The following is a 24,428-nucleotide window of genomic DNA, read 5'->3' as shown; positions in this document are numbered from 1 at the left end:
TAAACATTAAGTTGGCTTTTGTATTTATTTTTTCTGTTTTTGGTTCTATTATATTAGAATATGAAAATAAAACATGTTTAATACAATCAGATCTTCTAGAATGAAGAGGTAATGCTCAATCACTCTTTGAGTGATCTTCATACTGTTGTCAGTATCTCAAAATCACTCAGAGCAGATCCATAAAGTTACTCTTGCGCATCTCCCAAGAGTCTGAGCCCAATAAGATTTCTCAATTCTTTCTGTTGACCTTCAAATTGCTTTTGGAGCTGGAAGGGTTGCTGCTGGAAGTCTAATCTCTCCTTGCCTATTGTTGTGGTTTGCTCTGGCCCAGCTCCTGCCCCAAGGACTGTGGATGTGGGGGAGACATCCACATGCTGCATGCCTGTTTTGCCCCTGGTGGAATCTGATGATGAAGGCTCCTCTGACCAAGAAGACATGAGTGACAGGGAGGAGGAGAGTGTGGCAGACAGTTCAGAAGGAGATCAATTATCTAGCTCCTCCCTGGATTCAGAACAAGAGTTAATGATACAGCGATGCATGCGGAGAGCGATGCATAGGCAACAACAACTGAGAGATTATTATCAAAGAAAATGAGGCCACCTGTGGTTGGGTGGGGCTGTGGTAATTAGTGAGGCTGCTATAAATAGCAGCCTGTGGGTTTGGCCATTGTGGAGGATTATCTGATCATTGTGTTTCGTGACAGCTTTACTGACTTTGACTTTTTGTGTGCTGATTTTCCCCCCCGCTTTGAAACTAAACCAGAGCAAAGTGTGTTTTACTTTGTGAAAGAAGGACTGTGAATTGCCTCACAGCTGCAAGCTAAGTATCACAGAACTGATAAGGGACTTGTATAAATTACCAGTTTGTTTGCAGACAAGTGCTCTTTGTTATACCAAAAGAGGGCTTAGTTTATGTGCATTTTCATTATAAAGAACATTGTTTTGAATTTTCAAACGTGTGTGTGTCTGAAATTTGTACCTGTGAATTTTTGGGAGGATTCTACCAGAGAGCCCGACAGAACACCTATGTAGAATTTATCTGGTTCTTGGGATACTGACTTCAGTCTATTAAAAAAAGAAGATACATGAGCCCATCTCTAGTTTTAGATGCTGGATAGATTGAAGGAAAACTGTGTACACATGCTTGAATTCACAATTTCACTTATAATAATATTGTGCTTATTGTTTTTTTATACACTGAAGATTTCATACCTTCTCTCAAATTCCATACTTCCGAATATTGGTATGCGGTGGTGATGGCACAGTTGGATGGGTCCTTGGTGCCCTGGAAGAGATCAGGCACAAGCTCGCCTGCCCTGAACCATCTGTGGCTATTTTGCCTTTAGGAACAGGTGAGGCTTAAACTGTGGATTTTAGGAAGAAGGGCAGCACATGAGGATTCCCATAAGCTCATAGATTCTATTCTTCCACAAATTAAATTATCATATTTTTCAGGCTATAAGATGCACCGGTGTATAAGATGCACCAAGATTTAAGAGATAAGTAAGAAATTATTATTTTTTGTCCTCCCTGACCCCCAGGAACACTCTACAAGCCTCCCAAAACCTCTGCACACCCAGTTGTTTGCAAAAATGGACCTGTTTTTCACCCATATTCATGAAAAATGGGGTAGACAGTAGGTTTGGGAGGCCTGCAGAGTGCTCTTGGGGGCTGGGGAAAGGCAAAAACACCCCTGTTTTTGCAAAAAAAAAAGGCCTATTTTTGGCTGGGGTTTTTTTTTTGTTGCAAAAATTGTGTTTTTATGTTCCCCTAGCCCCCAGGAGCATGCTGCAGGCCTCCCAAACTGTGCACCCAATTTTTATGAAAAATGGGATGTGGAAGTAGGGCTTCGGGAGGCCAAAAATGGCTGTATTCCATGTATAAGACCCTCTTTTGGGGGAAAACATACTCCAAAAATATGATAGCACTGGCTACTGTTACAGCGAGCCGGTGTTATTATGTTATTTCCAGTGGCAAATTCAGCAAACATCTCATTTTAAGTGATAATTTGTTTTGTAAATGATAATTAAAAATGTATTTGAATCAATAGCCTTGTCGATGTGGCAAAACTACAACTCTCAATCATCTACAAGAGTGGTTCTTAATCTTTTCTTCACTACGGACCCCTTTTAAATGCCTTTTGTGGCCTTGGACCACCAAGACTTAACTCAAGATTTAAATCATAACATTTCTTCAAGACTTTGTAGACCCTGCTATGACATTGTGTACCCTTAGAGGTTTGTGGACCACAGATTGAGAACCACATTCCCACAAGTAGTAGGCCTATTGAAATTCAGGTTATGTGAAAGTGAAGGGTTTTTCTTTTTCTTTAGTAGATTTTTTTTAATGAAAACATGCTCTTTTTGACCAGGTAACGACTTGGGGAGGGTCCTGCGCTGGGGAGCTGGCTACAGTGGCGAAGATCCCTACTCCATTTTGATATCTGTAGATGAAGCGGACGATGTGCTTATGGATCGTTGGAACGTCCTTTTAGATGCTCAAGAGGCACTGGAAAGCTCAGAAAACGGTGTATTAGAGCCAGAACCTCCTAAGGTATTTCTCAATTTTTCCTTCCTGAAACTATAACAATAGCAACAACGAAAAAAGAAAAAAGGAAGGAAGGCACTGAACATCCAAAAACTCATAAATGTGTAGAATGTAATCTAATAATCCAAGATTAAAGCAGTAGAGGATAACTTCGTTGTATTGTAGTGTCCTTCTCAGATGCCTGCTATTTATTACGTAAGTAGATTTTTGGAAATAATTTATAGTCTGCTGTCCATTTCCCCCTCACTTTCACTTCTAATTCTCTTTTTCCCCCACCATAATTTGTCTCTTTCACACTCTCTGTTCCTCTTTTCTTATGAATATGCAAGTCATGGTGAAAATTCTTACCATAACGACAATGCTATGTTAAAAATAATATAATCAATATTCTGATTACTTGTGACTGCAAATTGCCATGGTGCTTTGTTACATATTTTCCCTAATTGGAAGATTGCAAAGCTATAAAATATGCTAATTAGAATATATATTTGATAAAGTAATTATCACATGGCTAGGATTCCTATAAAATCCTTGTAAAATGGATCACAGTTTACGTCTCGTTCCTTTTTATAAACCAATAAAGCAACAGATGAGTGTGCTGTTCTATTGCAGGATAAGCACAGTAAACTTTCCATTGTCTGCCACACAAAATGAAATCACCAGCTTTCTTATGTGACCTCTTGAAGTGCATTATGCGAAGAATGCATGGGATTTAGTGTGAGATATGTTCATATGTCTTCAGATAATTTTCTAAGGACAATTATTTGTTTCTATATCAATCCATCTCACTCACAAAGCGGATTCCGAGCGGTGTACAATTAAACCATAAAAATATGATAGCGGTATTCCAATATTTGAGGGGCTGCCACAGAGATGAGGTGGGTCAAGTTATTTTTCAAAGCACCCCGAATGTCAGACAAGGAATAAACTGATCAAGGAGAGATTCAACATGGAAATGCAGTAAGGAGAAATTTTCTGACCATGAGAACAATTAACCAATGGAACAACCTGCCTTCCGAAATTGTGGGAGCTTCATCATTGCAGGCTTTCAAGAAGACACTGGACTGCCATTTGTCAGAAATCGTATAGGGTCACCTGCTTGTGCAGGGGGTTGGACTAGATGACCTACAAGGTCCCTTCCAACTCTGTTAATCTGTTAAGGAGAGATATAAAATATATAAGCAATGTATTCTGGTAGGAGGCAATTAAAACAAGAATAATATAAACAAAAGTTAAAAAGATGGTGAGACTCGAGTGAGTGAGCAGCAATGTCTTCAGACACCTCTGAAAGACCAGGAGATTGTGGATCTCACTTCACCTCTGGGGGAGGGGAATGTTCCAAAGGCCAGTGGCTTTGGCAGAGGGAGCTTTCTTCCTGGACTCCAAGAAGATTGTGTTAATCCAGTTTCCCCCAGAAATCACTCAGAGAAGGCTCTCTTCCTGGATTCCAGGATGATTATGTTAATCTGGTTTGTCCAAAATCACTCAGAAGAATTATGGCTACATAAGCAGGGGTCCAATACTCACATAGTGATATGACAGACTAAAAATAAAACATACTTTTGGCAATGTAGGAAAAGGAGAAGACGGTGAATAAACCGGATGCCGAGAATTGAGAATATTACTGGATTGCCTTTGGAAATGCTATGTGTTTTTATGAAAGACAGGTCAAGTAGACATTTGTCCTGTTGAAAGCAAATGTCAAGATTACATTTGTCTATCAACCAGAAGTTGAAACCTAACTAGTTAGGATCTGCTTTATGCTGTGGTTCTTTTTAAATTGGAGAGTTTATAATGGAGATGTTTCCTGTGTATTAGTTAGAAATTAGAAATCGTTTAGTTCAAAATGGAAAACTCCATTTCTATTTTTTTCCCCCAGATTGTACAGATGAATAATTATTGTGGCCTTGGAATTGATGCAGAGCTGAGTCTAGGTTTCCATCACGCTCGGGAAGAAGAGCCAGGCAAATTCAATAGCAGGTATTTGGATTTTTATTTTATTTTATTTTGAGAAAAGGAACCACCTCTCCCACTAACTGATAATCATTGAGAAGAAATGTCCATATGTTTCAGCTTATTAATACAGGTTGTGTTTGATTTTGTAATTGAGTCTGGAATTAGGGCCGTAAGTTGTGCTGGTAGTTAAATGGATCATCACATGGCCATCTGATTTTACAACCCCACCCCCCTTTTTGTGCAATGGTCATTAAGCAAATGCGACACTCATAAAACAGATGCTGTGATCGTTTTTTTGCCAGAAACCAGAAATAAACACCAGTTTCTGGCAATACACATAATAAATTGCAATTGTGAGTGTGAGACGTTGCAAATGGCTATAAATGCAGCCTGGCTACCAAGTGCCCAAACTGTGATCATGCCCACTGGGACATCAAATCTGGGTTATAAATAGCTGGGGAGCTGAGATGGATACCCCTTGATCTTCTTTTGGGTAGTGGAGAAGGAGGCAAAATGGGGTGTCACCACAAGAAAAGATCTTATAAAAGCTCACAGGACATCTTTTGTGTTGGGACCTAGAAGAGACTGAGTAGGTACATGTGGGAGAAGACAACTTCTTCAGGTTGGACCTGGTTCTAAGCCATTGTGTTCTTTAAATGTCTAAAGCAACACTTTGAATTGGACCAGGAACTAGCATAGATGACAAAGAACTGGAATCATTTGTTCAGTCCCGAGCAGTCTAGCTAGTCTATTTTGAACTAGTACAAGTTAGTTCAGACCAATTTTTTTTTTTGGGGGGGGGGGGGTTTATAAATTTTTTATTGTTTTTCACACCTTACAGAGATTCCAATTTACATACCTCAAATTAAAATATAATACAATACAATATCAAATGCCAATTTATTAGTCAAATTAATAAAAATTTTCTATTTATTTATCCAATTATTCCTGGTGTATATCATTCATCCTGTGCTACCTCCTTTCCAAATGCTATCATCCGGATTTTAGATAATGTTCTTCGCTTTCATTCATATTTAAAGTGCTATAGCTATTTAAATTTCTCTTGGCTATTTGCTATTTTTCCTAACTGTGCCATCGTGCTTCAGTCCCTCTCTAGCGTTCTTAGAAAACACATTCCTACTTTCATTTGAAAAAAACCCTCATTTTATCGCAGCTGCCCTTAACAGTAGAAAATATCTCAGACCATTTTTAAAGGCAGCCTCATCCACAATGCAGAAGAATATCTGTTACAAGACTCCCTCTGCTCGGGGTAATATAGAAATGTACATGATACATATCATACCATAAATTAAGGATACAGTGATACCTTGTCTTACAAACGCCTCATCATACAAACTTTTCGAGATACAAACCCGGGGTTTAAGATTTTTTTGCCTCTTCTTACAAACTATTTTCACCTTACAAACCCACCACCGCTGCTGGGAAGCACCCGTTTTTGCACTGCTGGGATTCCCCCGAGGCTCCCCTCCATGGGAAACACCACCTCCGGAATTCCGTGTTTTTGTGATGCTGCAGGGGAATCCCAGCAGCGCAAAAAACGGGTGCTTCGCTGGCAATAGAAGTCCGGAGGTGGGGTTTCCCAGCGAGGGGAGCCTCAATGAAATCGCAGCATTGCAAAAACACAGAGGTCCGGAGGTGGGGTTTCGAGGACTTCGGTGTTTTTGCGATGCTGCCATTTCACTGATGCTCCCTTCGTTGGGAAACCCCACCTCCGGACTTCCGTTGCCAGCAAAACGCTCATTTTTGCAATGCTGGGATCCCCCTGCTGAGATTCCCCTACAGCATTGCAAAAACACAGAAGTCCGGAGGTGGGGTTTCACATGGAGGGGAGCCTCAGGGGAATCCCAGCAGTGCAAAAATGGGCGCTTTGGCTGGCAAAAGGGGTGAATTTTGGGCTTGCACGCATTAATTGCTTTTCCATGGATTCCTATGGGAAACATTGTTTTGTCTTACAAACTTTTCACCTTAAGAACCTCGTCCCAGAACTACTTAAGTTTGTAAGACAAGGTATCACTGTATTACTAATATTAGGATATCATGGCAACTCTAACACTAATCAGTGGTAAACACCGTATCTCATGAGAAGATCATGCTTCTGCCTATTTAATGCCTCCAGTGATGGCAAACCTTTTGGTATGAGTGCCAGAAGGGTATGTGTGGGTGTGCTAGCATGTGAGCATGTGCCCACACCTCTTTCCTCCCATCCACGCATGCGCACAACTTTGCACTACCCCTGCGCATGTGCACAATCCTCCCCCATTCCCGCGCATGCCCGGGGACAGTGAAAAAAACAGCCAAACGTGCAAACCAGAAGTTCAGAAAAATGGACTTCTGGTTTGACCCTTGTGCTGCTTTTTGCACTCCGGGGCTTCAGGGAAGCTTTTCTGAAGTGTCCAGAAGTGAAACGGCCTTCCCAAAGGCTGAAAATGAGCTGGCCATTGCTTGCACATGCACTGGAGCTGACATTAGGGCAACATCTTGCATGCCCTGCAACTGGCTCCGCAAGTCACCTGTAGCACACATGCCATAGGTTCGCCATCATGGATCTAGTCTACCTTGGCTTATCTTAGACCGCTAAGCAAGGCCAGTTATTATTTGAATGCTGTGATATTTCAGTCTAGAAATGTATGATCCCAGCGACCGGTTAGGTCCCACAGAATGGCCTTCTCCGGGTCCCGTCGACTAAACAATGTCATTTGGCGGGACCCAGGAGAAGAGCCTCCTCTGTGGCGGCCCCGACCCTCTGGAACCAGCTCCCCCCAGATATCAGAGTTGCCCCCACCCTCCTTGCCTTTCACAAGCTCCTTAAAACCCACCTCTGTTGTCAGGCATGGGGGAATTGAAGTTTTTCCCTTCCCCCTAGGCTTATAGAATTTATACATGGTATGCTTGTTTGTATGATTGGTTTCTTAAATTGGGGTTTTTTTAGATTATTTTTAATATTAGATTTGTTTACATTGTCTTCTTTATTGTTGTTAGCCGCCCCGAGTCTTCGGAGAGGGGCAGCATACAAATCTAATGAATGAATGAATGAATGAATGAATGATCTCACTCTGAACTTTGAAGCGTTCGTCTATGGTAGTAAGCCCTGATTTGATTCTATGTTCCAGTGAATGAAACTCGTCTTCATATAAGAGCAAAGATGTTTGACAATTCTACTGTGCCACCTAATTGAGGCTGAGACATGGTCACTTTTTAAATAATGTACAGCCCGGTTCCATTTCAGGCTTGATTTGCTAAACATTTACTTACCTGAATGAGGAAAGCAAGTCTCCCATAAAACCAGAGAAAGAAACTATTGGGTCAATGAGAAAACCATACCCTGTGATGTGCCATTTTTGTAAAAGAAACACAACTTTTATTTCTAGGCTACACAACAAAGGAGTCTATGTAAAAGTTGGGCTGCAGAAAATGAGCCACACCAGGAGTCTTCATAAAGAAATCAAACTTCAGGTGGATCAGCATGAAGTTGAGCTTCCAAGTATAGAGGGTCTTATTTTCATCAATATTCCCAGGTAAATACAAGACAAATGGCTTTGGATTTGCTTTTTACCAAATGGTCCTTATGTTAGTGTTTACAGCTGCTTTGTCTTGATAGTTAAAACTGCTTTATTAATAAATATTTTGGGTGCTTTTGTATTAAGGGTTTACCTTCATCCTGAGTTATGTTATTCTACTGTGAATTTAAAAAACAACTGTGAGTTAGTTGTTAATGCATAGGAGCTTCAAGTTCATGTGCTGCTGTTTCTGAAGAAGAAGCAAACTTCTTGAGTTTGGTTAGATTAGCACTGCTGATGTTACCTGATGGAACATCTTCAAGAAAAGCACCAAGGGGGCACCCCACTTCTGCTGTTGGGACTGCATACATATTATACAGATGCTAACACTGCAACTGTATACTATCTTGTTTCCCGGTTTAAATAAACTACACTGGTCTATATTGGTCTATAGCAGGGGTCTTCAAACTTGGCAACTTTAAGACTTGTGGACTTCAACTTCCAGAATTCTGGGAGTTGAAGTCCATAAGTCTTAAAGTTGCCAAGCTTGAGGACCCCTTGTCTATAGGTTAAGGCAGGGGTCTCCAACCTTGGCCACTTGAAGACTTATGGACTTCAACTCCCAGAATTCCTCAGCCGGCAAAGCTGAGGAATTCTGGAAGCAAAGCTGGCTGAGGAATTCTGGGAGTTGACGTCCACAAGTCTTCAAGTGGCCAAGATTGGAGACCCCTGGGTTAAGGGACCAAGCTAAAAATCAGCACATTCTGAATTCTGGTCTTCCCGAGGCATGAAAGCTGGTTGGGTGACTTTGAGCCAGTCACTTTCTCTCAGCCCATCCCTCCTCACAAGCTGGGGAAAATAGGTAGAGGGAGAAGTATTGGATATGTTTACCTCTCTATAGATAAAAATAATAAAGACAGGATTAAAAAAATAACAAGTCAACTTTCTTGTTTATCTGATTTTAGACACGATGCTTAACTGCTACAGTATTTTAAAATAGGAGAAAATGTTTTGGTCCATGCTTGGCATTGCCAAGGAATAGCAAAAAGACTTGCAGGCTTTAGTGATTGGCAAAGTAGTATTCTTGTGATATATTGCACCTGTGATATATTGCACTGTTCAAGTGAGATGCATATACCGTATTTCTCAAAGTATAAGAGGCTGAAAATTTGGGTGCGTCTTATATTCTGAATGCAGCTTTTTCAAAGCTTTTTCCCCCTAGCCCTAATGAGATGCTAACGATTTTCCCAGCTCTTACAGGCTTGTCAGTTCTTTCATTGTTACTCTCTCCGAATAAGGTTTTTAAAGCCCTAATTCGGGGACAAAACAATGTGCTGAACCTGACCAGACTAAGGATGCTAGCCAGATGAATACCTGGTAGGCAGATTTTTTCCTCCCCCAAAACTAAGGTGCATCTTATACTCTGAAAAATACGGTAGTTTGCTATGCCTGTATTCATTCGCTATAGCCTAGACACATTTAAAGAAAGAGGCAACTATTTCACAGAGATACAACACAGTTTAAAAATGCATGAAGCATAGTGACATGAACAAATGGACTCTGTTCTAGCTGTTTTACTTATTGTTCCTGCCTTTGTCCATTCAGCTTCACTTCTGAACACATGAAGCTGCCTTGTACAGAATCACGCCATTGGACTCTTGAGGTCACTAATGTTTGTGCCAGCTGCCCAGAGCTTTTCATTGTCTTGTATGGACATTCTCCCCACCCCCCACCCCCCTTTGCCTGTTACCGAAAACCTTTTCATCAGATGATATCAGCAACAAGATTCTCAGATTACAAAACGTGAGACTCTTCTGAGAATTCTGATAGGTTTTTTTAAAAAAAATCAGTCACCTATCAAATCTATCTTCTGTATATAGAGAAGGTGTTATAAGAATGAGCCCTTCTGTTACAATTAGTATATCTATTATTTATAGATAATACGAGGAAATATTAGGGATATTAATATAAGATTCACTAAACCAGCATTTGTTCGTCTTAGCTGGATTCAGGCATCATACAAAGCCAAAACCAGACACATCCTATTATATTGTAGCAGATACTGTAAATCCAATCAACATATGGATTATTTGTAAAGGCTTTAAAATGAGCTCTGCATATATTAAAGGAGAGGGGGGGAAATGAGATGAAACATATTTTTAAAATAATTAGGCAACTGCATTTTAGTCAGTTTCTACCTTTTTCTTTTTAAAAAATATATGAAAAATATTTTACTGAAAGAGTAGTAGATCCTTGGAACAAACTTCCAGCAGATGTGGTTGGTAAATCCACAGTAACTGAATTTAAACATGCCTGGGATAAACATAGATCTATCCTAAGATAAAATACAAAAATAGTATAAGCAGACTAGATGGACCATGAGGTCTTTTTCTGCCGTCAGTCTTCTATGTTTCTATGTATCACCAATCTGTTAATCTGACATCATTCCAATAACAAATTTAGCTTATTAATTATACTCACCTCTGAATAAACTCTTGTTTGTTTCTTTATAAACACTAGCACATCTTCACAGGTTGACCTGGTATGTCAGGACAGAGGTTTTCTTTTTGTAGTCCCAGTCTTTATTAAATTCTGTGGGTTAACATAGGATTTTTTCATTTTACCTAAAAGTTTTTGCAGTATATCCCTTGATTTCAAGCGCCCCCTGCAGCTCATTAAGACAAGAGCAGAGAACATACCTAATGTTACTTGGTCTTCTGAATATTAAATACTTATTGTTCTCTTTCAAGTTGCTACCATGCCCCTGTATGATGCCAGTAATTACAGTAGCAGTGGTGGGGAAACTATATGTACCGTTTGTACACTTGTTTTTCTGTTTCAATTTCCTGCAAAATAAATGCTCCAAAATAAATGTTTTACAGAAATTTTAAAAAGTAGTAGAGGTTTAAATATGATTTGTCACACAGTCAACAGAGACTGGATTTAGCATTTTTATTTATCAAGTCCTTCCCAAGAACCTTTGATAGGTAAATGTTGTTTGGTGGTGTTAAAGCTGCCTTCACAAATGTAAGTTGTTTCATGTAAAGCTGCCTTTTGCAATTGGCTGATTGGGATTATTCCAAAGCCATGTTTCAGTTATTTTATTATTACTAGTGCATTATTGTTAATTACCCAGAGATACATATGTAAAATGGACAGTCGTATGAATTTTCTAAATAAGTAACTATAGTAAGGTTATTTCTCCGGATCCCATCGACTAAGCAATGTCGTTTGGTGGGACCCATCTCTGTGGCGGCCCCGACCCTCTGGAACCAGCTCCCCCCAGATATCAGAGTTACCCCCACCCTCCTTGCCTTTAGCAAACTCCTTAAAACCCACCTCTGTCATCAGGCATGGGGGAATTGAAATTTCACTTCCTCCTAGGCTTATAGAATTTATACATGGTATGCTTGTATGTATGAGTGGTTCTTTAAATTGGGGTTTTTTAGATTATTTTTAATATTAGATTTGTTTTCATTGTCTTTTCATTGTTGGTAGCCGCCCCGAGTCTTGGGAGAGGGGCGGCATACAAATCTAATAAATAAATAAATAAATAAATAAATAAATAAATAAATAAATAAATAAATAAATAAATAAATAAATAAATAAATAAATAAATAAATAAATAAATAAATAAATAAATAAATAAATAAATAAATAAATAAATAAATAAATAAATAAAGAAATAAAGAAATAAATAAAGAAATAAATAAATAAATAAATAAATAAATAAATAAATAAATAAATAAATAAATAAATATATTTCATTGCTTTCTTTCTACATAGTTGGGGATCAGGTGCTGATCTTTGGGGGTCTGATAATGACAATCGGTTTGAGAAACCAAAAATTGATGACGGCTTATTAGAAGTAGTTGGTGTTACTGGAGTTGTTCACATGGTAAGTCGAAGCACACTTGATTTCTCTTAATAGCTTTTTAAAAAAAATTGAACTCTTTAGGAGATATACTGTAATGGATTTATGCTGTTTGTCTTGGACTAGATGACCAAGATGAACTCTGTTAATCTGACTTGAGCTGAAACAATTGCACTTGTAAATTAATTGAGATGTATGTATATTGGAACAGAAGGAATATAGTATGGTGCTGGCTGCGAAGGCAGATAGTCTAAATGGAAGCATATTTGGAGATTATAGAACATAGAATAATAGGATTAAAGGGACCTTGGAGGTCTTTTAGTTCAACCTTTTCCTCAAGGAAGGAGACTACCATATTTTCTGGAGTATAAGACACACCTTTTCCTCCCTAAAAGAGGCTGAAAATTTGGGTGTGTCTTATACTTTGAATATGTATATACACCCCATGTCCAGTCAACGAAGCAGTGGAAGTGATGTGCCGGTGCCTGGAGGCTGTTGGGGCCTGGATGGGTGCCAACAGACTCAAAAGTATAAGTCTCCGGTTCCGGTTGAGTAGCAGGAGGGAGGGAAGAGACTGCTGCTCCGCTGGACTACGGCATTAAGATCAAATATAGGGAAATTTTTCAGTTAATTTTGAAAAACAACAGATAGTTCAGAAGGATTAGACTCCCCCGTTTCGGAGGATCGTGTTACCTTGTGTCTCGGCAGTGTTTTTCTCTTTATTTCCTGCTGTGAGAAAGCTGGGAGCCCCGATCAGCTGGGGCTCGGAAAATGGCGACCGTGACCGAGCTGGCTTGATTCTGCCCTGAATCCACACTTTTTAAGAGCATTCTGCAGTGGGGTGAGCTGTATTGTTGCAATCACATTGAGGCTCAACCCGGGGGCTGGCAAAGATAAGAAGAGTGGGGGTTGCCGCCCAGCATTGACTCATACCGACACGGACAGAGGTGGAAAAGGAGAGGTGGAGAGGGATTGAGAAGGAGCGAGCGAGCGTGTGAATGTTCAGGGCAAGCATGCTGGGCGGACTGTGCACGGGCCGAGGAGGAAAGTAGATGGAGGAAAACGTCCCCCACAACAGCAGGACGTTCCCAAAAACAACGGGATCTACCGGATAGACGCTGGACGCCGAGTGGTTACATGGTGGGCACGCTTGACGTCGGAGGGCTTTGCGGTGGACATACTCGATGCTGGAGTGCCTGGAAGAAGGAGGGTCTACCATTATAGTGAACAAGGAGATTGTGAGAAAGAAACTGCCAGATTGAAATTGACAGTATGAAAACCTTGTGGCTGCTGGATGCTATAACTGAAGACCAGGAGATACAGAGATACCTCTCAAATAACAGCAGAGGTACTGGTAGACATTTGGGGCGACCCATGAGAGACCGGGGGTGTCGTGGAGGTGAGAAAGCTGATAACAACGACAGTGGCAAAGAGAAAACCTGGGAGGACAGAGGACAGAATTTATACTCAGGACTGTTTGTCCTACTAATAACATCATACATCCCTCGGACTCACCTTTTTAGACTGGATGATATCTATATGAACTTGGCTTAATTGATTAATTAACTGACCAGTTGAAATATCTTCTACCTATATTTTTATTTTTATTACTTATATTTATCTATATTTTTAATAATTAATATTTTAATAATATGAACTATTAGTTTTATATTAACTCTTTTTAATTAAATTATTGTGGGGATTTTTAAGTGGATGGGAGCATGGTAGTGATGGCATGAATGAATGGGACTATTTTAGTAATTATTGGAATGAATGGAATACTGTGAATGAAAATGAATGGGAGGGGAGTGATAGATGGAATGGAGTGGGTGGGAGGGATTATAATATGTATGGAATGAATGAATATGACATGAATGGAATTTTTGGCACACCTGATGCTGGAGGGGCAGGAGGGGAGGGGACACTTATCTCTGGGGTGGCAGAGGGTCAAAATATCCCGGTCTTGCTGGGGAGAGGCAGGTATGGCGGAAGCCATGGAGCTAGCCGTTCCAGGGGAAGGAGGAATCGCTGCTTAGTAGCGATCCCTTCTTCAGGCTCCATGAGCTTAACTCAAAGCACTGGTGATGAGTGTAATTCTGGCCCTGGGCTCAAGTTGTTGCTACTCAATGCCAGGTCGGTGGTAAATAAAGCTCTCCTCATCCGGGATCTGATCCTGGATGAGGAGGCCGACCTGGCTTGTGTGACCGAAACCTGGCTGGGCCCGGAGGGAGGAGTTCCTCTCTCTGAAATTTGCCCACAGTTCGGCAGAGTCTCTTGCTGAGGTCTGGAACAAGGCTGCAGGGGAGGCTCTTGACCGGATTGCGCCATTGCGACCTCTCCGCGGCACTAGACCCCGTAGAGCTCCATGGTTCAACGAGGAGCTCCGGGTGTTGAAGCGCCAGAAGAGACGTCTGGAGAAGCGATGGAGGAAGAGTAAGTCCGAATCCGATCGAACACTTGTAAGAGCTCATATTAAGACTTACAAAGTGGCGCTCAAGGCGGCAAGATGCACGTATCATGCCGCCTTGATTGCATCAACGGAATCCCGCCCGGCCACTCTGTTTAGGGTAACCCGCTCCCTTCTTAATCAGAGGGGAGTTGGGGAGCCCTTGCAGAGTAGTGCCGAGGATTTTAACACGTTTTTCGCTGATAAAATCGCCCGGCTCCGAGCGGACCTCGACTCCAATTGTGAAACAGAGTCGACTGACAATGAGTCAGTCAAGGTGACTGGGGCTAAACGTCTTTGTCCATCTGTCTGGGAGGAGTTTGACTTGGTGACACCTGATGAAGTGGACAAGGCCATTGGAGCTGTGAGTTCCGCCACCTGTTTACTGGATCCGTGTCCCTCTTGGCTGGTTTCGGCCAGTCGAGGGGTGACACGGAGCTGGGTCCAGGAGATTGTCAATGCCTCCTTGGGGAGGGGGTCCTTTCCGCCACTTTATAAGGAGGCGGTTGTGCGCCCCCTCCTCAAGAAGCCTTCCCTGGACCCAGCCGTGCTTAATAACTACCGTCCAGTCTCCAACCTTCCCTTCATGGGGAAGGTTGTCGAGAAGGTGGTGGCACTTCAACTCCAGCGGTCCTTGGATGAAGCCGATTATCTAGGTCCTCAGCAGTCTGGATTCAGGCCCGGCTACAGCACGGAAACTGCTTTGGTCGCGTTGATGGATGATCTCTGGCGGGCCCGGGACAGGGGCTTGTCCTCTGTCCTGGTGCTCCTTGACCTCTCAGCGGCTTTCGATACCATCGACCATGGTATCCTTCTGCGCCGGCTGGAGGGGTTGGGAGTGGGAGGCACTGTTCTTCAGTGGTTCTCCTCCTACCTCTCCGGTCAGTCGCAGTCGGTGTTAGTGGGGGGTCAGAGGTCGACCCCGAGGTTTCTCCCTTGTGGGGTGCCTCAGGGGTCGGTCCTCTCCCCCCTGCTATTTAATATCTACATGAAACCGCTGGGTGAGATCATCCAAGGGCATGGGGTGAGGTATCATCAATATGCCGATGATACCCAGTTGTATATCTCCACCCCATGTCCAGTCAACGAAGCAGTGGAAGTGATGAGCCGGGGCCTGGAGGCTGTTGGGGCCTGGATGGGTGTCAACAAACTCAAACTCAACCCAGACAAGACGGAGTGGCTGTGGGTTTTGCCTCCCAAGGACAATTCTATCTGTCCGTCCATTACCCTGGGGGGGGGGGAATTATTGACCCCCTCAGAGAGGGTCCGAAACTTGGGCGTCCTCCTCGATCCACAGCTCACATTAGAAAAACACCTTTCAGCTGTGGCGAGGGGGGCGTTTGCCCAGGTTCGCCTGGTGCGCCAGTTGCGGTCCTATTTGGACAGGGAGTCATTGCTCACAGTCACTCATGCCCTCATCACCTCGAGGCTCGACTGCTGTAACGCTCTCTACATGGGGCTACCTTTGAAAAGTGTTCGGAAACTTCAGATCGTGCAGAATGCAGCTGCGAGAGCAATTATGGGCTTCTCCAAGTATGCCCATATCACTCCAACACTCCGCAGTCTGCATTGGCTGCCGATCAGTTTCCGGTCACAATTCAAAGTGTTGGTTATGACCTACAAAGCCCTTCATGGCACTGAACCAGAATATCTTCGGGGCCGCCTCCTGCCGCATGAATCCCAGCGACCGGTTATGTCCCACAGAGTTGGCCTTCTCCGGGTCCCGTCGACTAAACAATGTCGTCTGGCGGGACCCAGGGGAAGAGCCTTCTCTGTGGGGGCCCCGACCCTCTGGAACCAGCTCCCCCCTGAGATTAGGATTGCCCCCACCCTCCCTGCCTTTCGTAAACTCCTTAAGACCCACCTTTGCCGTCAGGCATGGGGGAACTAAAGCACCTCCCCCTTGCCCATGTTGTTTTGTTGATTGATTGACTGTGTGCCTGTTTTTTATATATACTGTTTTTTATGAGATTATTAATTTAAATTGGAACTGGATGGGTGGGCATTGGATTTGGTATTGTGTACTGTACTGTTTTTTATTATTGTTGTGAGCCGCCCCGAGTTTGCGGAGAGGGGCGGCATATAAATCCAATAAACCTAAACCTAAACCTAAACTCAACCCGGATAAGACGGAGTGGCTGTGGGTTTTGCCTCCCAAGGACAATTCCATCTGTCCGTCCATTACCCTGGGGGGAAATTATTGACCCCCTCAGAGAGGGTCCGCAACTTGGGTGTCCTCCTCGATCCACAGCTCACATTAGAGAACCATCTTTCAGCTGTGGCGAGGGGGGCGTTTGCCCAGGTTTGCCTGGTGCACCAGTTGCGGCCCTATCTGGACCGGGACTCATTGCTCACAGTCACTCATGCCCTCATCACCTTGAGGTTCGACTACTGTAATGCTCTCTACATGGGGCTACCTTTGAAAAGTGTTCGGAAACTTCAGATCGTGCAGAATGCAGCTGCAAGAGCAGTCATGGGCTTACCTAGGTATGCCCATGTTTCACCATCACTCCGCAGTCTGCATTGGCTGCCGATCAATTTCCGGTCACAATTCAAAGTGTTGGTTATGACCTTTAAAGCCCTTCATGGCACTGGACCAGAAAATCTCCGAGACCGCCTCCTGCCGCTCGAATCACAGCGACCGATTAGGTCCCACAGAGTGGGCCTTCTCCGGGTCCCGTCAACTAAACAATGTCGGTTGGCGGGCCCCAGGGGAAGAGCCTTCTCTGTGGCGGCACCGGCTCTCTGGAACCAACTCCCCTCAGAGATTAGAACTGCCCCTACTCTTCCTGCCTTCCGTAAACTCCTTAAAACCCACCTTTGCCGTCAGGCATGGGGGAATTGAAACACCTCCCCCGGGCTTGTTCAATTTTACACATGGCATGCTCGTGTGTGTGTCTGTTAGTATATGGGGTTCTTTTAAATCTTTAAATATTTTAAAGTTATTTGAATTATTTATGATTTGTTATATCTTGTTGTGAGCCGCCCCGAGTCTTCGGAGAGGGGCGGCATACAAGTCTAAATAATAAATAAATAATAAATAAATAAATGTGTGTGTGGAAGCTTTTTTCCCAGCCCTAACTAGGTGATAATGATCTTCCTGGCTTCCTACTCCTTCCGAAGAAGGTGTTTTCCAGCCCTAAGTCTTTGCAGGCTTGTTTTTATTCCTACTCCCATTGAAAAAGGCTTTTTCTGCTTTAACACAGTGCTAACAATCTTCCTGGCTTGCAGTATTTTTTTAAAAATTCCTACTCCCTCTAAAGCAGTTTTAATCTGCCCTAAGTCTTTGCAGGCTTGTTTTCATTCCTACTCCCTCTGTAAAAGGCTTTTTCAGCCCTAACCAGGGGATAAAATAATGTGCTGAAGCTGAACAGACTAAGGGCACTAGCCAGAGGAATACCTGGTAGGTAGATTTCCCTCCCTATTTCCCTCCCCTAAAAGTAAGGTGCATCTTATACTCCGAAAAATACAATACAGTGCTACCTCGTCATACAAACTTTTTGAGATACTAACCCGGGGTTTGGAATTTTTTTGCCTCTTCTTACAAACTTTTTTTGCCTTACGAACCCACTGCCGCTGCTGGGATGCCCCACCTCCAGACTTCCGTTGCAAGCGAAGCGCCCATTTTTGCACTGGTGGGATTCCCCTGAAGCTCCCCTCCATGGGAAACCCCACCTCCGGACTTCCGCGTTTTTGTGATGGTGCGATTTCACTAAGGCTTCCCTCGCTGGGAAACCCCACCTCCAGACTTCCGTTGTCAGCGGAGTGCCCGTTTTTGCGATCCTGGGATTCCGTTCCTGGGATTTCCGTACAGCATCGCAAAAACGTGGAACTCTGGAGGTGGGGTTTCCCATAGAGGGGAGCTTCAGGGGAATCCCACCAGCCCAAAAACGGGCGCTTTGGTTTGAAAAAGGGTAGATTATGGGCTTGTACACATTAATCGGTTTTCCATTGATTCCTATGGGAAACATAGAAACATAGAAACATAGAAACATAGAAGTCTGACGGCAGAAAAAGACCTCATGGTCCATCTAGTCTGCCCTTATACTATTTTCTGTATTTTATCTTAGGATGGATATATGTTTATCCCAGGCATGTTTAAATTCAGTTACTGTGGATTTATCTACCACGTCTGCTGGAAGTTTGTTCCAAGGATCTACTACTCTTTCAGTAAAATAATATTTTCTCATGTTGCTTTTGATCTTTCCCCCAACTAACCTCAGATTGTGCCCCCTTGTTCTTGTGTTCACTTTCCTATTAAAAACACTTCCCTCCTGGACCTTATTTAACCCTTTAATATATTTAAATGTTTCGATCATGTCCCCCCTTTTCCTTCTGTCCTCCAGACTATACAGATTGAGTTCATTAAGTCTTTCCTGATACGTTTTATGCTTAAGACCTTCCACCATTCTTGTAGCCCGTCTTTGGACCCGTTCAATTTTGTCAATATCTTTTTGTAGGTGAGGTCTCCAGAACTGAACACAGTATTCCAAATGTGGTCTCACCAGCATTCTATATAGTGGGATCATAATCTCCCTCTTCCTGCTTGTTATACCTCTAGCTATGCAGCCAAGCATCCTACTTGCTTTCCCTACCGCCTGACTGCACTGTTCACCCATTTTGAGACTGTCAGAAATCACTACCCCTAAATCCTTTTCTTTTGAAGTATTTGCCAACACTGAACTGCCAATACAATACTCAGATTGAGGATTCCTTTTCCCCAAGTGCATTATTTTACATTTGGAAACATTAAACTGCAGTTTCCATTGCTTAGACCATTTATCTAGTAAAGCTAAATCATTTACCATATTACAGACGCCTCCAGGAATATCAACCCTATTGCACACTTTAGAGTCATCGGCAAATAGGCAAACCTTCCCTACCAAACCTTGTTTCGTCTTACAAACTTTTCACCTTACGAACCTCCTCCCGGAACCAATTAAGTTTGTAAGACAAGGTATCACTGCATATCATTCTGGTGAAATGGCTTTCCAATCTATATTTGAAAGCCTCTTGCATGTGGAGCACCCGCACTTCCAGGAAGCAAGCTTAATTGTTCTCACTGTCAGTAAATTTCTCCTTACATCAAGATTATAACTGAGAGAAATTCCATATATGATGCATTTATAAAAAATATGAAAGAATCAGTTACGTTTTGCCCAGTGATTGATCTCAAAGGAGACTTGGTTTTTTTAAAAGTAGCATTCTGATTAGTTTTTCCCTGCAAACAGGGTCAAGTTCAAGGAGGCCTCCGTTCTGGCATCCGGATAGCCCAAGGCTCCTACTTCCGTGTAACACTTCGGAAGCCAATTCCTGTCCAAGTCGATGGTGAGCCCTGGATTCAACCACCAGGTCAGATAATTATTTCTGCAGCAGGACCAAAGGTAAGGTATATGTTTGGTGTCAAACATTTTATCATTACTGTAGAAAATCAGGCAAAACTTTATTGATTGATTGATTGATTGATTGGATTTCCATGCCGCCCCTCTCCGAGGACTCAGATCCTGTAATTAACAGACTATAGCCAGATGGATCTGGCTAAAATATAATGTATTTTAATTATAAAAGATGCCAACAGCTGTAACCTTTTCCCTTCAGCCTTTTTGATCTGCTATGATCGGATGCTTTGGGCGTTAACTAACCAGAATTACATCTCAGGAATGTACATTACTGAGAGTAGAATAAACCTGCATGTCAGATGAATATCCTATCACAGTGATGGCGAACGGGTGCCACAGGTGATACGAGGATGCCATATTTGCTGGCATGCAAGCTGTTGCCCTAGCTCAGCTGTAACATGCATGTGTGTGCCAGCCAGCTGATTTTTGGCTCACACAGAGGCTCTGGGAGGACATTTTTACCCTCCCCCGGCTCCAGGAAAGCCTTTGGAGGGCAAAAAAGGAGCCTATTGGGCCCACCAGAAGTTGGGAAACAGGTGGGGGAACCTGTTTTTGCCCTCCCCAGGCATTGAATTATGGGTGTCACAAAGGTGTTGGATGAAAGTGGTGCCGTAGTTATTGCATATCTGGACTTCAGCAAAGCTGTTGATACGGTTCCACATAAAGAGCTGATAAGTTAGTGAAGATTGGACTTAATCCCTGGATAGTTCAGTGGATTTGCAGCTGGCTGAAGCATAGATATCAGAGGGTTGTTGTTAATGGCGAGTATTCTTGAGCTGAGCCTGGTTACAAGCTGTGTGCCACAAGGGGCTGTTCTGGGTCCTATTCTTTTTAATATGTTCGTGAGTGACATAGGGGAAAGTTTTGTAGAGAAGGTTTGCTATTTGCCGATGACTCTAAAATGTGCAATATTGTTGATATTCCTGGAGGCGTCTGTAATGATTTAGATTTAGCAAATGATTTAGCTTTATTAGATAAGTGGTCAAAGCAGCGGAAACTACAGTTTAATGTTTCCAAATATAAAATAATGCACTTGGGGAAAAGGAAACCTCAATCTGAGTATTGTATTGGCAGTTCTGTGTTAGCAAAAATGTCAGAAAAGAAGGATTTAGGGGTAGTGATTTCTGACAATCTCAAAATGAGTGAACAGTACGGTAAGGAAAGCAAATAGAATGCTTGGCTGCATAGCTAGAGGTATAACAAGCAGGAAGAGGGAGATTATGATCCTGCTGTATAGAGCTCTGGTGAGACCGCATTTGGAATACTGTGTTCAGTTCTGGAGACCTCACCTACAAAAAGATATTGATAAAATTGAACGGGTCTAAAGATGGGCTACAAAAATGGTGGAAGGTCTTAAGCATAAAACTTATCAGGAAAGACTTAATGAACTCAATCTTTATAGTCTGAAGGGCAGAAGGGAAAGTGGGGATATGATTGAAACATTTAAATATGTTAAAGGGTTAAATAAGGTTCAGGAAGGAAGTGTTTTTAATAGGAAAGTGAACACAAAAACAAGGGGGCACAATCTGAGGTTAGTTGGGGGAAAGATCAGAAGCAACGTGACAAAATAATATTATTATTAGAGTAGTAGATAAACTTGCAGCAGACATGGGTTGGTAAATCCACAGTAACTGAATTTAAACATGCCTGGGATAAACATATATCCATCCTAAGATAAAATACAGGAAATAGTATAAGGGCAGACTAGATGGACCATGAGGTCTTTTTCTGCCTTCAATCTTCTATGTTTCTATGTTTCTTTCACTATCCTATCATGTATTCAGGGTTTATTGGGGGGGGGGGGGAACAGAATGGAAAATGGATTAATCAACCTGGAAAATCATGGTATGTTGAAGAAGTGGAGACCTGCTATAATATGATAATTGAATTATTGCTCAATGGTCATGTTCTCATTGTGCCATTTAAGTTTGCAGGCTGGAGTACACATAGCTAAATCCTCCCTCATGTAATACATGCATACATGGAAAACTAAAATGTGAGGTTCCAGCCTAACTTCTTTTCCTCCCCAAATATAGAGTTTTCTTTGAGTACAACATTTTTCAACATTTTGTAAGACTCTTCTAACAACTTGAAGTTAACTATAATAGTTCCAATAGGTATTTGTTATCATGGTCAGAATTAGCTGTTTCTTCTAGGGATTCAGTATACAGAATTTAAAATAATATCTGAATCTACACCAGATTATTTCTGTATGCATAGCTTGTCAAACGTTTTCCCACTACCTACCACTCTCTGTGTTGCATCAAATGTATTATATAGAGCAGGGGTCTCCAACCTTGGCAACTTTAAGACTTGTGGACTTCAACTCCCAGAATTCCTCAGTCAGCTTTGCTCAGAATTTCTCAGCTTTGCTGGCTGAGGAATTCTGGGAATTGAAGTCCACAAGTCTTAAAGCTGTCAAGGTTGGAGACCCTTGATATAGAGAGCATGTTAGGATGTAGCCATGTCTAGTATATCTTCTACAATTCTTGGGAATGCTAGTTGGGGGAGCTGGTGTTTGCTAAGCCATGCCTTAGAAATAAAAGTTAGTTCTTCCCTCTTTTAAAGATTTTTATTGTATTGTATTGTATAATTGTCTGATTTTTAATTGTGCGTGTGATCTTTGCAGGTCCATATGCTAAAGAAATCAAAACAGAAACCGAAGAAAACTGGAAACCTAAAGGATTCAAGAACCGAGAGCACATTGGCTGATGAAGCAGGGCACTGATGGGAGATACCCGTAGTTCAAATGCTGCACATCTACTGTAGATGACACCTGTCTGGCAAAATACTGTTGCATAGTTCAGGTCGTTTATGAGCCTGTCTTCTTGTTCCATGTTCATTGTCTATGTAACTGACATGAAAATATGATTGTACACAGGAGTTGATCAGAGGAGTTTGTATTAGGGAGCCTTTGAGAAAAGTACATTCTTTCTCCTTTTCAGCCACTCTGGGGAAGGATTTAAGCCAGTCCAGAAAAAAAAAAATTAACTTGGGTGAGGATCAAAAAGAAACAATAATATAATTTGTGAACTAGTTCCTGAAGTAGGGTAGATTTATGATGATTTAAATCCAGGAACGTAGTCTGGGACAGATTTTTTTTCCTGGTTTATGTAACAAGGGATTCCTTTGCCTTCTCCTCTTCATCTGTGCCATCCACAGCTTACTCATACTCTTTTGATCAATAATTTGTTAAACACGCAACAGAACTCATTGAAGAACTGGCAAAGAAGAACCTTAATAGGATATAGAAGGAAAACTTTCCCCATAATGGCTAGAAGTGCTCTGTTTCGAGTTTTCGTCTATGCGCCACAAACACTTTCACTACCCTACCACAAGAAACGTTTTGAGATTAAACAAAGCTCCTATAATTTTGACTCTTTTTAAATATATAGTTTACAGATTTTTTTTTTATAAAGCCTGCAAGCTTTGGTTTTCTAAAGTATCACATGGGTTTCTTTTCTCTAATTCTGCTCTGTAAGTCAGTGTTCCTGATTTCATTCTTTAGCCTTCTCTTTCTGTCAGCATTCAAACTCTCACCGAAATGTCAAACTCAGAATGAATACGAAGCACAATGTAGTAAATTAATTTGTTTCAACCATTACTTGATTAATATTAAATGATCACACAGAAAATGAAATACACATTGGTTTATTATCAGTTAAAATACTTTTGACTTAAAAATAATAATAATAGATTTTGTTCTCTGAATGTGGATAGTGCCAAATATCCTATATAGAGACCTCCTTATGATTAAGAAACTGATTATTTGCCAGTCCATAGACATTTTTTTGCTTGTTTTCACGATTATCATCTCATGGTGTTATTTTTCTTCTATAACTATCATTCATAGTTTTGGCCATCAACTCACTACAGGTAGTCCTCGACTTACGACCACAATGGAGCCCAAAATTTCTGTGACAAAGGGAGACAGTTGTTAAATGAGTTTTGCCCCATTTTACAACTTTTCTTGCCACATTTGTTCAGTGAGGGGTCCTTGATGCTCTCTGAGCTTGCTTATTTCCTCGCAGACATTTCATTACCCAGCTAGGTAATATCATCAGTGCTATGTCAACCCTGAGCTACAGATATTCTCCTTTATTACTTATTAGCTGTTAAGTGAATCATGGCAGTTGTTAAATTAGTGACACAGTTGTTAAATGAATCTGGCTCCCCCATTGGCTTGAGTGACAGGTGGTCGGAAAAGGTGATCACATGACCCTGGGACACACTTTAATGGTCGTAAAAAGGAGCCAGTTGCCAAGTCTCTGATCACATAAACATGGGGATGGTGCAACAGTGGTAAATGTGAAAAACGGTCATAAGTCACTTTTTTCAGTTCCATTGTAACTTCAAAACAGTCACTAACTGAACAGTTGTAAGTCGAGAACTATCTGTATACCCTCCCCCTCCCCCAAATGAGTGTATTGCCTAGAATAGTGTAGTACCATCTAAAAGATGGACAGTTAGAATAAATCAGTGACTGTTTCATATGGGAAATAAAAGGGGGAAGGGCATCCTATTTTTAAATGTCTAACCTGTTGGAATTGTACCGCACTGTAGTAATTAAACCTGAATGCCGAAACAATAGCAGTAGCCAGGAACCTAATCAGAATCATCATATGCAACTAAGTCATAGGCAGAAGTTGTCTTTCTCTATTTGAAAATAACTTGATAGAGATCTTTATA

The 24,428-nt window shown here is 41.8% G+C and overlaps 1 protein-coding gene across 2 annotated transcripts in view; it reads left to right on the top strand.

Annotated features, from left to right (window-relative positions):
• Positions 1-23,374, top strand: part of DGKQ (diacylglycerol kinase theta) — a 132,268-nt gene extending 108,894 nt beyond the window's left edge. Inside the window, exons 17-23 of one of the 2 annotated variants that reach the window (XM_070742292.1) lie at positions 1,203-1,351; positions 2,371-2,552; positions 4,426-4,526; positions 7,892-8,038; positions 11,807-11,918; positions 19,572-19,724; positions 22,369-23,374. In XM_070742292.1, coding sequence (XP_070598393.1) covers positions 1,203-1,351; positions 2,371-2,552; positions 4,426-4,526; positions 7,892-8,038; positions 11,807-11,918; positions 19,572-19,724; positions 22,369-22,467 — 943 coding nt within the window. In that variant the 3' untranslated portion in view covers positions 22,468-23,374. The remainder of the gene's footprint in view (positions 1-1,202; positions 1,352-2,370; positions 2,553-4,425; positions 4,527-7,891; positions 8,039-11,806; positions 11,919-19,571; positions 19,725-22,368) is intronic. The other variant, XM_070742293.1, reaches the window with a different exon arrangement.
• The last annotated feature ends 1,054 nt before the right edge of the window (positions 23,375-24,428 follow it).

Source organism: Erythrolamprus reginae, chromosome 2 (genome assembly GCF_031021105.1).
Source record: "Erythrolamprus reginae isolate rEryReg1 chromosome 2, rEryReg1.hap1, whole genome shotgun sequence".
Taxonomy (NCBI): Eukaryota; Metazoa; Chordata; class Lepidosauria; order Squamata; family Dipsadidae; genus Erythrolamprus; species Erythrolamprus reginae.
Note: the sequence above shows the minus strand (reverse complement) of the source record. Positions and strands in the feature narration are given on the sequence as shown.